We start from the raw sequence: 16629 nt of genomic DNA on the forward strand, positions 1-16629 counted from the left end.
CTGGGAGGGAGTGAGCAGAGTGTGGGAGCAGGCCTCCGGCAAGAAGGCAAGGGATGCTCTTCCCTGGCTGCCTCCGATGGGCCACCCCGCCATGAGTCTTGTTCCTGGCCTTGGGGACCAGTGACTGCCAAGTATTTCTAATCTAGACTGAAGCTCTCCGTGCTTCTGTGTTTCCCACTGCTGGTTGGGGCATCACCCGGGCTCGGGTCCAGGAACTGGGGAAAATGCAGATTTCGAGGAGGGCCTCCTTCTGTCTCTCTCTCTTTTTTTTTTATAGATTTATTTTTTATTGGTGTTCAATTTGCCAACATATAGAATAACACGCAGTGCTCATCCCATCAAGTGAGGGCCTCCTTCTCACATCAAGGGAGTCCTGGCCTTGGGCCGGGCCAAGTTAGGAGAAGCAAGGGGGGAGAAGAGAAATGTCCACTGACTCCTCCCTTCATCCCCCCTTGGTGGGAGTGCATTTCACAAAAAGGAGGAAGCCACAGACTTGCTGTTGTAGTTGCTTAGCTCCCGCGGGCTGGAGGTGGGGGTGGGGGGGGAACATCCAAAAGCAGCTGTAGAACCCATGCCCTGCCTCAAGTGCACTTTTAGGCAAATGACACTCTTCTGGGCTCTGAGCAGGGTCTGCAGTTTCATAGTATTTACATTTATTTTTTGTTCTTTGTCCCCAGTCCAATCACCCCTCCTTCCTCTGTCCCAAATCTTTCTCCCTGGGGACCTTCTATGGGGCTGTTGGACTTGCAGGGGTGGGGGGGAGAAATGTACCTCAGGGCCTCTCACCCATCAGGGCTCCTTGCATATTGACCTTTGGACTATGACCTCTTGGGCTGGGGAGAACTATGCAAGCCCCTAGAATCCCCTGGCCGTGACCATTCCAGGGTCACTCCCCACATCCCCATCAGTGAGATTGTGAGCCACGTGGGATGGCTGAGTTTGCCACAGGCCTCCCTGTGGGTTGCGTGCCAGCCACCAAGGACAGAATTTGACCCGGGGTGATTGTGAGTTGCTAGGGGCTGAAATTGGCCCCATGCAGTTATTTACTCTTTTATAAGGGGCTGGTCACCATTATTAAAGAAAAAGCAATCGCTGTTAAGCATGTTAATTAGGTTTTCCTAGGCTTGCCCTTCCCCCTGCAGAGGCCAGGGGTTGGGTTCTCCGGATGGCCTGTGTTCCTGGGCCTGATTGCCCTAGAGGCAGACACAGGACTTGGCCCAGAGGTGGTGCTCCACCCCCAGCTCCCCCGGGACCTGACAGATAGTCCCACTGAAGGAGCCAGCTGGTATTGGAGAGGGCCCAAATAACCTGGTAATTCCTCCTTGGCCATCCAGACATTCTTGTGCCGCCAGTTCAGAAAAGCTGAGCCAAGGGGTGGAGAAGAAGGTCCACCCTAGGAGGAGGGGAGAAGAGGCTCATAGAGGGGCCAACACCCCCCCTCCCCAAACCTTTTCGGTTCAGTTTGTTTTCAGAGACAACAACAGGTGTACAAGGTGACCCAACAAGGAGGGAGGGTGTAACCCCATGAGATTGGGCTTGGGGTGCCCAAACACGTAGCTATTAGTTAAAATACCAGCTAAATCCCTATGTCGTAAACAGGAGGACTTAGCCAGTGAGTCAGGTTTTATACTATTTATGCTATAAAAACAAAATGTAACTCAGCCAGTGGCTTACCACCCTGACCCTGAAATTCAGAATGCAGACAGCAGGGGAGCTGAGGGCAGCTTCCATGTGTGAAGAGGGGAAAGCAGGAAGTTCCTGGTGGGGAGAGGTGAGAGCTCCTGCCAGGTCTCAGAGCTCTTGGCCAGGAAAGAAAATGCTTCTGTTGGAGATCAGCCCAGACATGGGGGTTGTGTAGGAGTTGGGCTTCATTTGGGGTAGGTGGACGGGAGTTTCCTTTGAATCTGGAATCTGAAGAGTCAGACATGCTTACACAGCATGTTGCAGGAGTGGGATGAGAGGGGGAGAGGGTGCAGGCTTCTTGTCCAACATGAGGCAATGGGGCCCCACTCTTAAAAGTTGTTTGCTTGATTTGGTGACACTCTCTTCTCCTTCTCCTCTGTTTTGTTTTGAGAATTTTATGTCCATCCCATAAGTTAATTGGAGAACTCCTGAAGGGGTAGGGGCTGTCCCCCGACTGAAGGGGGGACTTCGGAATTTCAGCCATGAAAACAACCATGATAAGACTGACTAGACTTTCCTGAAAGAAACCGTAATGCTCCCAGGAAGATATTTCTAGGACAACGCTCATGAATTAGGAATTATTTGTCACTAACAATTTCTTTCTTTTTCGAATATAAAAATATTCTGGTGATTGTACAGTAGAACACAAGGTGATGCCAGGCTCCTGAGCTCCCCCTCCCTCCTCCCTCCACTGTGTGCATCCTGGGAAAATTGCCTGGAAGCCAAAGCATTGGTCTAGGACAGGTCTCACTGCAGTTAACTTCCCTCAGTTCCCTAAAGAGGCAATGGGTGTAGAGTACATGGTGGGGGCCGTAACCAAACCCATTTCCCACAGGACACTGGGAGAAAAAATGAGTTCACAATCTTATAAAGTAACATGTGGTAGAGGCAGAAGCTTGACCTTTCTCTCTGAGGACCACCCACCTCTCTGATGAGCTGTGAGTCAGAAGATGCAAACTCATCACCCAGGGAAAGATGATTGCTGATCATTCCCGTTTTCTATCTTTTGTAGACCCTTCCATCATGAACACCTGGAAAGAAGAGAACTACTTATATGACACCAACTATGGTAGCACAGTAGGTAACTAACTCCCCAACACTTAAGGGCCCTGGACATTCTTCTTCTGTTTTCTAACAACCACAGAGTCATAGTGTAAGGAGGGGGCTCTTAACGTCCTTCATCATTTCATTGCTGCAGATTTGTTGGACAGCAAGACTTTCTGCCGGGCCCAGATCTCCATGACAAGCACGGGTCACCTTCCTGTGGGTAAGTGACATCCTGACATCAGGGGCTGAGCGTGCCTCGTGCAAGTGCTGACTGAGGATTGATGAGAATTACAACACCCTACGTTTCCACTCCGTTAGAGCCTTTCTCGTGAAAAGATTAGGAAAGAAATGGAGTTAACTGTTTTTTAAAAGATCTGCTTTTGAGCTAATATTTGTGCATTGAAGATGACCGGCAAGGAAACCTCTAGGAAAGGTGTTGGTCTTCTGTGAAACCAAGTGACAACAAAAACTCTTTTTTAGCAAAAACCTACTCTTAGGACATTATCTGATAGAACTATTCAGACTTGGGTATACTTTTGGGGGAAGAAGGCTATGTTTAATTTTCAATACGCTATGTCTGACTCTAGAGAAAGAATACCTAAGACTGGCCTTCAGAGATCAGTGAAACTGCAGTGATGATTGCTGGGTAGTAGGGTAGCTGTCAGAACTTTCTAGAACCTTGGTTATCACAGATCAGCTTTTAAGCCTCACCCTGATGGTTCATTAGGACTCTCTGATTAGTCAGACCACCTGTGCTTCATGAAGTATGTTCATGTTAGTTGTGTTCGGTTATAATGGGGTGCACCCCGGGGTTGTCCTTGACGCTTACACAAGATTCCCCTGAGAGGTTGATCCGTCGGAAGTCCAGAGAGGAGCTTTCGGATGGTATTTCACCCCCCACCCTTACGGAGAGGCGCATTGGCACGTGCCCTGTGAGAATGAGCGCACAAGGGTATTGTGGTGTCCCTTGACCTGGATGCGAACTCGTAGATCTGCTTGGGTCTGTGAAATTTGGAGCTTAGACTTGTCATGAGTCAATTGCTCTTTTCCCGGAACTGAAGTTGGGGCATCTTCAGGATTGGGGATTTAAACGAGCGCTTGTGAAAGAACTTGGGATTGTACAGCCTCTCCCCGCCCCCCGCCCCGAACCTCACCTTGTCTGTGCTTTCAAGAACCGAAATAACGAGGTTTGAGGTTTTGTTCGGGTCAAACCCCTTGAGTGAAGCGGGGCTGGGATGAAGAATCTGGAATAAGGCCAATTTATTTATCTACATCCCCCGCCCCCAGCGGCCACAGAGTTCTGTGTCACTCTAAGTTGAACTGAGGAAACATATCAGCTACTGGAAAGGCTCTGCAGTGGGTTTGCCGTTCTGGGGGAACTGAGCCAATCGGGGGGGGGGGGGGAATTTCTGCAGCAGTCATTGCCACCCAGTCAAGACTGAGGCTTTCAGAGAGGAGGAAACCAGGCGATTGCACCCTGACTTCCTCTCACACTTTGTAAGGTGGCGCCTCCCGTGTCCTTCTGGTTGGGTCTCTGGCTTATGGCAAAGGATTACAGCTGAGAATAAACTTGCACCATCCACTTCCTGAGCCTCGGGGATTGGTAGGTCCTGAGGCACCTGGAAAACATCAAAAGCCATAGTCCCAGCTCTCCTGCTCTCACAGCCCCGCCACCCTTCTCTCTTCTGTATCCTGACTCACTTTCTAGAATCTCGGAATCCCTAGGGGCCAGTTCTGCTTTTCTATTTCCAGTAACAGAGAACTCACGGTGCCCTTACTCCATTTTTGAACAACCCTTAAGAAGGCCTTTCCAGATCTGCATTCTTTACTCCCCTGGATCCCCATCTCCCCCGACCCCCCGGCCTCCTGATCCCGTCCTACGACCCTGACACGGGGAAGCCAGCCAGGACCTTGACCAGAATTATTACTGATAGAACCAACTTGGCATCCGGGGCTGGCAGCTTCTTTGGAGTCATTATTCCTCAGCCACCTCCAGAGGGGTAGTCCATTACAGCCTTGTAGGGGGCCGTTCCTTCCAGAAAGGCCTAGTCTCTTCTGGATGGGACCAGAACACCACCCATCTCAAAAAAAAAAAAAAAAAAAAAAGGACCTCTGCCATTTGTCTGAGTCTTTAGATTTCTAGTTCCCAGGAAATGGAGTGCAGTTAAGCCTCTCTCTACGTTTTAATGCAAGCTGCAAGCCAGGCGAAGGCAGGGCCCAGCATACACTGATGCCCTCTGCGATAAAGGCTTTGTTTGGACTTCTGTGTCAGCTGCCCAGGTCACAAAGTGGCCGCTGCCAGGGTTCGTGATGGGCCCGATAGTCCCCAAGCCAATCACGCCAGCTCGGGCCCGACGTGTTTATTCGCTGACTTGTCGAGCCTCGAGCTAGGGAGGCTCGCCCTGGTAGGACACGGACATTTGTATATCCCGTAAAGGAATGGCTCACAGCTGAATCACATGCAAATGCTTCTAATCTTTGCTTCTTGCGAAGCGGCTTAGCTGAAGTCATAGTCTGGAACTTGCGTCACCGACCTGTGGCTTGGTGCTCCCCTTGCCCAGACTGGACCTTGGCCGGCCGTGCCTGGGAGCAGAGCGAGAGAAAGCCCGGGCCCCACGACTTCCCCAGAGCAGGCCATTCCTTTACGAGAATGAATCACTTAACCACACGGCTCACTTCAAAGGTTGTGACTTTTATTTTTGGGGCGAGGGGAAGACACAGGGGGAGAGGCCATCGCAGTAAAGTGAGGCTTCAGATCAAAGGACTTTGTGGGTGATTCCGCAGCTGGGCCCCGAGAGGAGGCTGCAAGAAACCCGAGTTTTTCTTTTGCCTTTGGCTGCGTATTCCCCTGTGCTGGGACGGAAACCTTTGTACCGGGGGTGTCGTTGGTTTTCCAGCTGTGTTTCTTTTCTGGAAGCTGGCTGCATAAGTGGCCGACATCTCACAGAGAAAATTCCCCCGCGATCTGTCGGGTCTGGGGTCTTGCAGTCTGGAGGCCAGGGACTCAGGCGAGCCTAAGCCCCGGGAGCAGTTTGCAGATTGTCACGAGCGCACACGCATGTGCACGTTTCTGGGGCAGTGGGTCCATGATCCCGTCTTATTTGCAAAGGTCCCCTAACCCCCAGTGTGACTGATTCTGTGTCAGCTGGGAACCCCTAAACAGTGGTGGGGGCCGATAAGCCCAGCAACGCTTGGGGTTTTCTGAATTCAGTCCTGGCTCTGAAATCATGGGCCGCCATCCCTCCTGGATGCCACTGGAAAAAGAGCTTTGCTTGTGGCCTACTGGGTAAATGCCACTCTTTGTCTGCAGAACAACGTGGCCCTGTCAGAGTGATGTATCACTTGGAAACCGGGGTGGGTGCCAGACCTGTCGCAATATTGTCACATCCTGATGGGATGTCGCAACCTCACCCTGAAACCTACAGGGAGAGAGAGTGGAGTCTCCTTGCGTTTCCTGCGAATTCGCCCTTCCAGGTTTCAGAGAAACCCGAGTCAGGTGCAGGCTCTCCTGCTGACAGTGCCAGGGGACAGATTCTTCACCTGAATAAGAGGTTTCTCCGTGAACCAGCACTTATGAAAACCCTGTCCTCCTGCCCCCGTGGCTTGCAGAGACTGCCGGGAATGCTGAGTCGTGACAAGCTGGGCGCTCTTGTAGCTGAATGTGCCCATGCACGCTGGAAAACAGAATCATCAAGTTGGAATTACTGGTTCCCACTAACGAGAGCATTGGAGATCTGAACCTGATTCTTGGCAGGGAAGGCTTCTTCTGTGAAGTCTGTTACGTGCCATCGTCTCTGGAAATGGCACAGGAGGGTGGTTATGAGCACAGCCTCTGGATGCAAATTGTGTGTGTTCACATGGTGGCTCCACGCTCAGGCTGGGTGCCTCTGGACAAGTCACCCGACCTCTCTGTGCCTCAGCAACTCCACAGACCTTTGGATCATGATAGTACCCACCTCATAAGGTTGTTGAGTGAAGTCCGTGAGTGCATTCCTGTAAAAAGCTTAGCCCGGTGTTTGGTACATAGTAAGTGCTCAGTGAACAGTAGCTATTCTTCGTAACCGCTTGATTTAGGAGCTAATGGTTCTTTTAATGTTTTTGATGAACATTAAATTAATGAACCACTCTTGACAATTAAATGAATGCCATGGATCCCGTCCATCTGCGTGCAGTTTCAGCCAGTCCATAATGCCCTTGAAGGCCACACGGGAGCCAGTGAACCCTAGCTTAGGAAGCCCTGATTACTGTGCACTGAAGAGGTGTGTTACTGGCCCAGTTTCTTAGCAGGATAGACTTGCATTGAGGGACTACTCTGTATTCAAATTGGGAGATTACTCTTAGATTTTGGTGATGACTGATTTTTGGTAACATCTGCCTTGGTCTTCCCAACACCTGACGTACCCATTCTCACACACACACACACACACACACACACACACTGCTGGACCATTTATTTTTCTTTTTAAGAAGTTTTATTTCACTTGATCTGCCTCTGACATCTTCTCTTTGGTGATACTCACAAGGGTTACCATAATGAGTCATTTGTTAAACTAATCTGAGTTTCCATAGTCCACTGGTGGCCCTCTGTACTGAGTTCAGGCCAGTCAATGGTCCCTTTGTCAGACTGATTAAAATGTAACTTTGCATGCCAAAAAAGGGCACTCCTCTGGCTTAAAAGCCATTTTTCTTTGTTATAAATGTTTACATTTTGTATTATGTAAAGAAACACACACACATAACTTCTTTCAATGACCTAAATCCTTCAATGGCTCCTATCTCTCTCAGAATAAAAGCTAAAAATCCAAAAAGAGTCCCACAAAACCTTACTGATCTCAGCCTCTACCCCTTGTTCGTAGTCATGCTGGCTTCCTTCTATTCCGTGAAATGTTCCAAACACATACTGACCTCAGGGCCTTTGCGTTTATTATTCTTATTCATAGACGGTTCTTCTGCAAGCTCTCTGCATGGCTAGCTGTCTCTCTCGCATCTACTGGTCTCCTGCTCTGAGAGGTCTTCTGTGAGCACCTTATATTAAATTGCAAATTATTCCCACCTTCCCTCTTCTAGCCCCATTCCTTACCCTGTAAGATTTTTCTTCATAGTACTTAGCCTCTCTGTTTTGTTTTGCTCGTATATCACATATGCAAATAGTGCCAGGCAAATAGTAGGTGCTCAATAAATATTGGCTAAATGAGTGGATGAATGAATGGAAATGATGACTGTAGGAAATAGGTGAATTAAGCAGCTCTCATTTTTCCTTTTAGCAGAGTCACCTGAGATGAAAAAGGAGCAAGAGCACCCTGCAAAATCCCACACCAAAAAGCATAGTAAGTTGGCTGGCTGTTGCCCCTTCCTTTTAGGGTGGGTGTCCCTGGAGACCACCAGTTTTTAGGCAAACACCGCCTTGGCCTGTCACCTCCACTTCTTTATCTCAGCCTCTTTAGGATAAGACAGTGGGGGCATCACTCGCTGGCAAAGTAAGCCACTCTGCAGTTTCTTAAAGTGGAGATCCACCAGATATTTCTTCCCTGTGCTGTTCTATTTGTTCTAAAACTGAGACACCCAGTGAATGAGAACTTCTTGTAGGCATGAGGTTAACAATTTCCCTCTCTCCAGAAAAAGGGATGGGAAGAGAAGATAGAAACAACTGAAATGTAGTCTTTTTTTTCTCTTGTTGACCCTTGGCTTCCTACCTTTGCTGAGTTATTGATTCAAGAAATGAGTGTTTACTCTTCATATTCAACAGTGCCCTTTGGAAGTTGTCTTTCCCCCAATAATAAAACTTTATGAAAATATATGAACCCTCAGAGACATTGAGGGGAGGGCTCAGAAAGAAATCAGGATGGCATAATCTACAAATTATTGGAATTGAACATCGTTACTATTTGCTACTCCATGCCATTCCACAGAATTGAATGAACACAGCACGTCAAATAGAGGGGAGGTGTTGTGTAGCACAGGGCTAGTAGGAGTGAAATAGGATTTGGTTGCTAATCTGATTAGAGTAGCTGCTTCACTTTCAAATTGCCCCCCTTAACTCCTACCAGATCCCGTCCCAATATATTTTAGGACTTAATGTTCTAGAGTCCTGTTGTTGTGCATTGGACTGAAGTACAGTCACTGGGTAAGAGTGGTTTACTTGGGGGACCCCTGGGTGGCTCAGTGGTTGAGTGTTTGCATTTGGCTCAGGGCATGATCCCGGGGTCCAGGGATCGAGTCCTGAATCCAGCTCCCCAGCAGGGACTCTCCCTCCCCCTATATCTCTGTGTCTCTCATGAATAAATAAATAAAATCTTTTTTTTTTTTTTTTTAAAGAGTGGTGTACTTGGGCTGAGGTACTAAATGAAAGTGGTTGAAATTTGCTCTTCAGGGAAATGGCAGATTACAAGGAATCCTGAGCAATTTGTCAACAGTAATTAAAAGAGACACCCCCTGGCATAGGAGGTCTGCGACCTATTCCTTAATCTTAGCTTTGCCACTAGCTAATTGGGTGATCTTGGTTAGATCACTTAAATTCTCCGTGTCTCAGTTTCCTGATGTATAAACTAAAAAAGTATGCTATTTCATTCTCAAAAAGCCTATTTTTTAATTTTTAATTTTTAAATTTTTTTAAAAGCTTATTTTTTTTAGATTTGATGAGTCTGTGATCTGACTTTGCTGGTGGAGAGGGGAAAAATGAATTCGTTCTCCTTGAGGGAAGATGTTGCTACTCAAGGCTTCCTCTGTGCCTTCTTTGCTGTGACTTAGGCCATTCATAAATTCCTTTTCCAACTTGTCCTCAGATCCACGAGGAACTCACTTGTGGGAATTTATCCGCGACATCCTCCTGAACCCAGACAAGAACCCAGGGTTAATCAAGTGGGAAGACCGGTCTGAGGGCATCTTCAGGTTCTTGAAATCAGAGGCTGTGGCTCAGCTATGGGGCAAAAAGAAAAACAACAACAGCATGACCTATGAAAAACTCAGCCGGGCGATGAGGTGAGGAGTTTCCAGTCCCGACCACCACCACTTATTGCCCTGGCAGTCTTAGTCTGACCAGCCACCTTATGCACTGTCCTTTGTTACAGATATTACTACAAAAGGGAAATTCTGGAACGTGTAGATGGACGAAGGCTGGTATATAAATTTGGGAAGAATGCACGTGGCTGGCGAGAAAATGAAAACTGAACCTGCCAACCCTTTGAACATGAACCAAAACATTCCCCAAATGATAGCAAGTCAAGAACTCCTGGACATAAGTATCCCAAGGACTACTTTTCTCTGATATTTATGTACCTTGAGAGGGAAAAACATCCACTTCTAATGGGAAGAAGGAACACTACAGTTGATGAAATTATTTTGTTACTTTGAAGTATGTTCTATATGGGGAACAAACGTACACAGTTTTCTGTGAAATATGATGCTGTACGTGGTCATGATTTGTTTTTGCCTCTATTGTGAAGTTCCTTTCCACAGCAAGAAGAGCAGGATTCGTAGCCTTGTGCTTCTTGCTAAAAGAAAGAAAAAAAAATTAGAGGGCATTAAATGTTTTTATATGCAAAATGATTAGGAAAAGGTGATGTGTCCTCTGCGCATGAGCGTTCACGTGGCCTCATCAAGACAGGTGGGTTTGGTTGCTAGGATGAACTCAAGGTCTGAGATTGATAGGATGAACCCGAGGATGCTGGGAAGTTTAACCTGACCTTTGGGAGCTGGTGAGTGGAGCATGAAGACTTCCAAAATCCAAGTGGACTATAATCACTGCATAATCACAATGACTTGCAATGCTTAAATCAGCAAGAATAATGGTGAGGGCTTTCTACTCATTCAAGAATGATTTACCTGATGCCAAGGCTGTCTCTCTCCTTCCCTCTTCAATGGTTGGGGGAAAAAAAACTTCAATTGCCATCTCTGCTCACTTATAGGTATTTAAGAGAGGGTCTAGCCTTGGTTGTTTTTATCCCAATTGTACCAAAATAAATGGGAAGAAGGAGGCGGTGATGAGTTTGCTCTTGTATTCCTATTGCCCATAATTATTTGTTGTGCATTATTTGGCGGTCTTGTGCATTGTAGGATGTTTAGCATTATCCATGACCTTTACTTATGGGATGCCAGTTGCACTCTCGTCCCCAAAGTTGTGACATTTTCAGACACTGTCAGATATCCATTGAGAGGCAAAGTTGTCCTTGACTGAGAACCCCTGAGGTAGTCCCTCAAGATGAAGATGGTGATTTGCTCTCGTAACAAAAATACGTGTAGATCTTTTAGTCCCTAGAGTGAAGTAAAAGCAAGATTTCAAAGTCAACCGATTTTTAAGTTTTAAAATGTTAGGAACAATGGGAATTTCAGAAATGGGACATCTAGAGGGAATTTTCAGGAGACCAGATAAAAGCCAAAGTCAGAGAAGTTAAGCATAGTAACATAGCAAGAACTATAATAGAAGGCGTTTCACTAGAATGACAAAGCAGAGTAAAAAATACATTGCAAAAGGAAATGCTGAGAAAAGAATGAGAGAGAGACAGAGAGACAGAGAGACAGAGAGACTGTGTGTGCTCCAGGGAAAATGTTTGCAGATGTTAATTCTTAAAGGCTTTCCTCTTTTGAATAATCTCTTTCCTGTCTTATCTAGACTCTCCAAAGTGAATGGTGTATTACCTAGATTTGTGTCCCGAGGATATATATATATTTTTTTTCTAAGACAGAAAAGAAAGTAAGATGGAAGAGGAACAGAGAGCTTAGCTCAGGGGCTATGATCAGTAAGAAGTTGGGGATTTCTTCAGTGGAATGGAATTGTTCTGGGGTACCTGGAGATATCGCTGGACCCTGTAGTCTGGGAGGAACGGGAGCCTGTAGACACTTTGAAAATGAGTTTAAATACCCAGATTCCTTTTGCACTTTTTTTGGCTCCCCTTATCCTAGCTTTCTCCCCTCTTTTTGCCCCTGTATCTTTTGAGTAATAATATGGGGATAAGGACAACTAATCTCATTGACTAATGGAGCACCTACCCTGGTGTCTTAGCCAGTGAAGGAGGGCGATTCATAGTCAAAGGTTGGAAAGTGTCTGTAATGTATTCAGGAAGTTGAAAGTAGGAATTAAGAATTGTCCTGGTTATAATGAGAACCGTTATGGATGGTGACCTTGGGGCGCCAATGTACTGAGATGATCTTCTGAAGGTATAACTAAGTCATTTTTATTTCTGCCTGGCCTGGTCACCGCCACATAGGTATTGTTTAGTGTCGTCAAGTAACAGTTACTGAGGGAACTGAGAGAAATAACAACGAGCAACACAGACCTGAGACATGCCTGCATAAAAGACACACCTTGCTTTCCAAGCAGAGCTGAAGAACTCTGAGGCTTTCCCAGCGTTTTATTATGTTTCACCCAGAACAAATTAAACATCCAAATATCCGAATTGGTGCAAATGCATGAATGTTTGCATGTCTGTGTGCATCTGCATTGTGTGGAGTTTTTAGGGACACCTGCTGATTCGCTCCTGCTCTTTCTTCCCCGGCTTTTCCTTTTCATCATCTAAGGGGCCTAGATCCTGCCCTGAGTTCACCCACTTCCAAACCTGCAAGTTTCTCATAGTCCTCCAAACTGGCCTTGGCTCTTTTTGCACCCTCCCCATGGAAGAGCAATTTCTGCTAGGTAGTAAGTAAATCTGGGGAGTACCGATTGGAACAGCTCTGCAGATAATTAACAGATTGTGCTATTTGTTGAAAGTGACGGTTTCTTGGCACCCAGTTCCTGCTTAAATAGGCTAGAGTATTAAGTTTTCAGCATATCTCTCTATTGTCTTGGCTTGAGTTGATGCATTTTCTATGTGCTGTTCGTGACTTGGAGAACCCTAGGTAACTGAGCCATGCCAACTTGGGGTGTGAACAGAATACTTCCCACCACGGTGTTGCAAGGGAGAGCAAAATCCCAGAGATAAGCCAGCATCAGGTGAAGCCCCCCTTCTCATGGAGACTCACAGCTTCTCACTCAAGAAGCTTATCTGTGCTGGTTGCTCACATGGTCTCTACACCTGGTCTCCTTGAGCTCTTAAGGGTGAGGCTTTAATTTGCCATTTTCATGGGAATCTGAGGCAGGAAATGTGTTGCTAAGACTTTGCCAGACTCACACCAATCTGAGGCTCCTGGATGTTTGACTTGACGAAATTGGAACAAGGCCCTGGATGCCAGAGACATACACCTATAGCTTCTTGAACTTGCCTTCTGAACAGGGCAGACCAGGTGATGAGTTTTTCTTTGAACATGCTGGTCCTTCTTCAAAGTTATTGCCTTGCTAGACTATAAGCTCTTTGAAGGCAGGGACCATATCTTATCCATATTAGTTTCCCAGCACCTAGCATGGGCTAGGTCCTTGGTAAATATTGTTGACTAATGAATGAATGTCTTCTGGAAGCCTTCTTCATATCCATAATTAAGATGTAGATCATTTCTTCATTGGAATAAGAGCACAATGGCCAAAACGTCAAGGACATATTATCTATTATATGAGGATTCTATTGTGAGACTTTTTCCTTTTCCTTCCTACTTGTCCTGAAATGAAACCAGACAGGTTGTTTGGTTCTACAAGCCAATATATGTTGGATGAGAATTCTGTTGCCTAAATGGGAGCTGTGAGATTTATCTGGTACAAGAAGCCAGTGATGGAACTTTGACCTGTTTTAACCAATGAAGGTTATGAATGTGTTTATATGATGTAAATTGCTATTTAAGTGTAAAGCAGTTCTAAGTTTTAGTATTTTGGGGTTGATTTATATACATATTTGTCTTTCTGGAAAAAAAAAGGGTTCTTTTGATAAGGTTAATCATGCACATTAGATCTTAATTTTGCAAGTGTGCTGTTTTTCAAATGTATGAAATAGAAGGAAAGGTAAAATAGTAAGAGGGAAAGGCAGTTATATATCTTCTTTTATCGTTAAAAAAAGCATTTGTTGAGTGCCTACTGTGCCTACTCCACAGCATGGAGCCATATATGTGAGGAGCTTCTTTAATTATACAGAATGTAAGAGATGTTCCACGCGACCCTAATGCATGGACACATACGGTATGAAAGAAGGAACAGCACAGCAGTCACGATATCAGAACTGAATTAACCTCAGCATTGGTTCTCAGGATTCCTTTTCTGGAATAGAAGCTAGAGCACTTAATAAAAACCCACTGAGACTGTGCCTTAGGAACCACTGAAATGTATGAGCCTTCACAAGTTTAGCCTAACTGGGATTAATCTTTCTGTAGCTATCTACATAATCCTTGCTTTTCTTCCCACTTGGCTTCTGGGTCAACAGAATTTGTGGGAAACAATCCTACTGCCACTATTTTTTTTTTTAATCTGAAATCTTACCCTTTATGTGAAATTCAAACTATTTTGTTTTGTGAAAGAATTATATTTTTCAAAGTATGGGTTTTTTTTGTTTGTTTGTTTGATGGGTCCCAGGACACACTAATAAAAACCCTAGAGACCAGGCTGTAATTGTGTTTCATGCTTCAACAAACCATCCAAAACTGGGCTCTGAGGAGATGCACTTGGCCTATAGCGACAGAATGCACGCACTTCTTGCATATATTTATTCCATAAGCATTTATTGAGCATCTGCTACGTGTCAGGCACTATCCTAGACACTAAGCTATGATAAGAATGAAAGAGACAAAGTACTCTCATGAAGTTTATGTTTCACTGGATGGAAGCAGATAAGAAACAAAACACTAACAAGCAAATATTAGATGTGTAGTAAAGAAATGTAGAGCAAAGAGGAGTAGAGGGTGCTGGGGTATGTAGGGATATATGCAAGTTTCAGCAGGCGTAAGGAGGAAACATTTCAGTGAAGGCCCAAAGGATGTAAGGAAAAGAGCCAAGCAGGTAACAGGGAGTAAGACTTTACTGAAGGGACCAGCAAGTGCAAAGTTCCTGAGGTTCTTCACATGTGTTCTTGACATGTCCAAGGTGCAGGAAGGAAGTCTACTCACCAGAGCAGAATAAGCAACAGTAGGAAATGATGTAAAAGAGGCACTGGTAGGTGAGATGACATAGAACATGGAGAATGTTATGAAGGCTCCAGGTTTTCTTTTGAGTGAAGTGGGGAGCCATGGAGAAGTGACATGCTCTCACTTCTGGTCTAAAAGAACCCTGTTCCGGCTGTAGTGTTGAGAACGAATTGCAGGGAGGCATTCAACGACGAGGATACATTCTTACTGAAGGATGAACAAAAGAAGGTAGAAGAGCTCACACTCACGTTCAGGCTCCCCATACAATACTTAACAAATATTTCAAGGCAGTAGGTAGGCTCTATGAATTCATAACATATTTCTCCTGTGGCCCAGAAAGTCTCAGTCATTCGATTCTTAACTTCATAAACAAGAATATGAAAATAATAATAGGTGATCATTTGGGAAAGACCCACTTGATGCCAGGAACTGTGATACGTGATTTATCTACGTTATTACATTTAATCCTCCCACAAGTCTTTGATATATAGATAGGATCTCCAATTTTCAAATGAAGGAAACCAAGGGCAGAAAGGTTAAGTGGCTTTCTTAGGGACACACAGCTAGAAATAAGCAGTAAAGCTGTCATGTTCACCCAGAAGCCCATATTCTTTTTTTCTCATTCCCTTGAAGCCCATATTCTTTTTTTTTTTTTTTTTTAATTCATGAGAGACACACACACACAGAGAAGCAGAGGCAGAAGCAGAGGGAGAAGCAGGTTCTATGCCTGGAGCATGTTGTAGGACTCGATTCTAGGACTCTGGGTTCACAACCAGAGCCAAAGAGAGATACTCAACCACTGAGCCACCCAGGCACCCTCAAAGCCCATATTCTTAATTCTAATATTCTCAAGTTCATCAAAATGCTAGCGTTGCACCATACATGCACACACGGTTTCATGGTTAAATATATTGGAGTGATACTGAGTTAAGCAATGTCTTATGGAGTTATTTACTGCAGGAATTCTGAGAGCCTTTATGAAGATGGTGTGCACTATGCATCTATAAGAGAGGGAAAAGTCTTCCTAACTTCCCAAAACATGTGTAAAATGGACCTTTTTTTTTTTTTTTTTATCAAGGCAGACTTGATGACATCAGCACCCTTTAGATTCCCAGGGAAATGAAGATATGTAGAGATTACTTTTCTGACTTAGAAGAAACTGTATTTTCATGTTTGGGCCAAATTCATATGCTGATAATATTCAAGCGCATCACACTTGGCCAACTTTGAATATATTCCTTTTTTTTTTTCTCATTGAGAAGAAATTCCTTCCCTGCCCTGGGCATTATTTGCATGGATGCATTTCTCAGCAATCACAGCAAATTTGCCAAGTGACTCTTCTTTGGGAACTTGTGAACCCTCCTGGATTTTAGCTATTTAGACCCGTCCCAAACTACAGGCACTAGCCCCATGTGGCTACCTCAAGTTTCAATGAGTTAAATATAGAAATTGAAAATTTAGTTCCTTAATCACATTATCCACATTCCAAGTGCTGGCCAGCCACAAAGGGCTAGTGGTTACCCTACCGGACAGTGCAGTTGTAGAACATTTTCATAATCAGAGAAAGATCTATCAGACAGCAGAGAACGACTTGAGCAGCTTCATTTTGTGTGCTCAAGAACGTGACTGTGAGGAGGAGGTGAGGGTGAAAAGGGGAGTGAGCAAAATTAACCCAAGCTGAAATTAGATCCGGTGAGCCTTAGAAACCAAAGGTGACCCTGAATTGTAGAGAACAATAAAAATAAAGATCCAAAGCAAATATCTCTGTGTTTGCTGGAATGGTGACAATATCTGCGAGTGCAAACAAGTTTGACGCTGTCAGTGGAGTCTCGGAGTAGGAGGATTTTATTATTCTTATCTCCAAACCCCACACATACCCTACAGTCATTAATATGAGTGTTCCAAGGATGTGGCTTTCTGGTTGAG

General features: G+C 45.2%; 1 protein-coding gene across 3 annotated transcripts in view; it reads left to right on the forward strand.

Annotated features, from left to right (window-relative positions):
* Positions 1-14183, forward strand: part of EHF (ETS homologous factor) — a 42323-nt gene extending 28140 nt beyond the window's left edge. For 2 of the 3 annotated variants that reach the window (XM_072791102.1, XM_072791104.1), the window contains exons 5-9: positions 2696-2764; positions 2882-2950; positions 7995-8057; positions 9513-9708; positions 9798-14183. In XM_072791102.1, coding sequence (XP_072647203.1) covers positions 2696-2764; positions 2882-2950; positions 7995-8057; positions 9513-9708; positions 9798-9897 — 497 coding nt within the window. In that variant the 3' untranslated portion in view covers positions 9898-14183. The remainder of the gene's footprint in view (positions 1-2695; positions 2765-2881; positions 2951-7994; positions 8058-9512; positions 9709-9797) is intronic. The other variant, XM_072791103.1, reaches the window with a different exon arrangement.
* The last annotated feature ends 2446 nt before the right edge of the window (positions 14184-16629 follow it).

Source organism: Canis lupus, chromosome 21 (genome assembly GCF_048164855.1).
Source record: "Canis lupus baileyi chromosome 21, mCanLup2.hap1, whole genome shotgun sequence".
Lineage (NCBI taxonomy): Eukaryota > Metazoa > Chordata > Mammalia > Carnivora > Canidae > Canis > Canis lupus.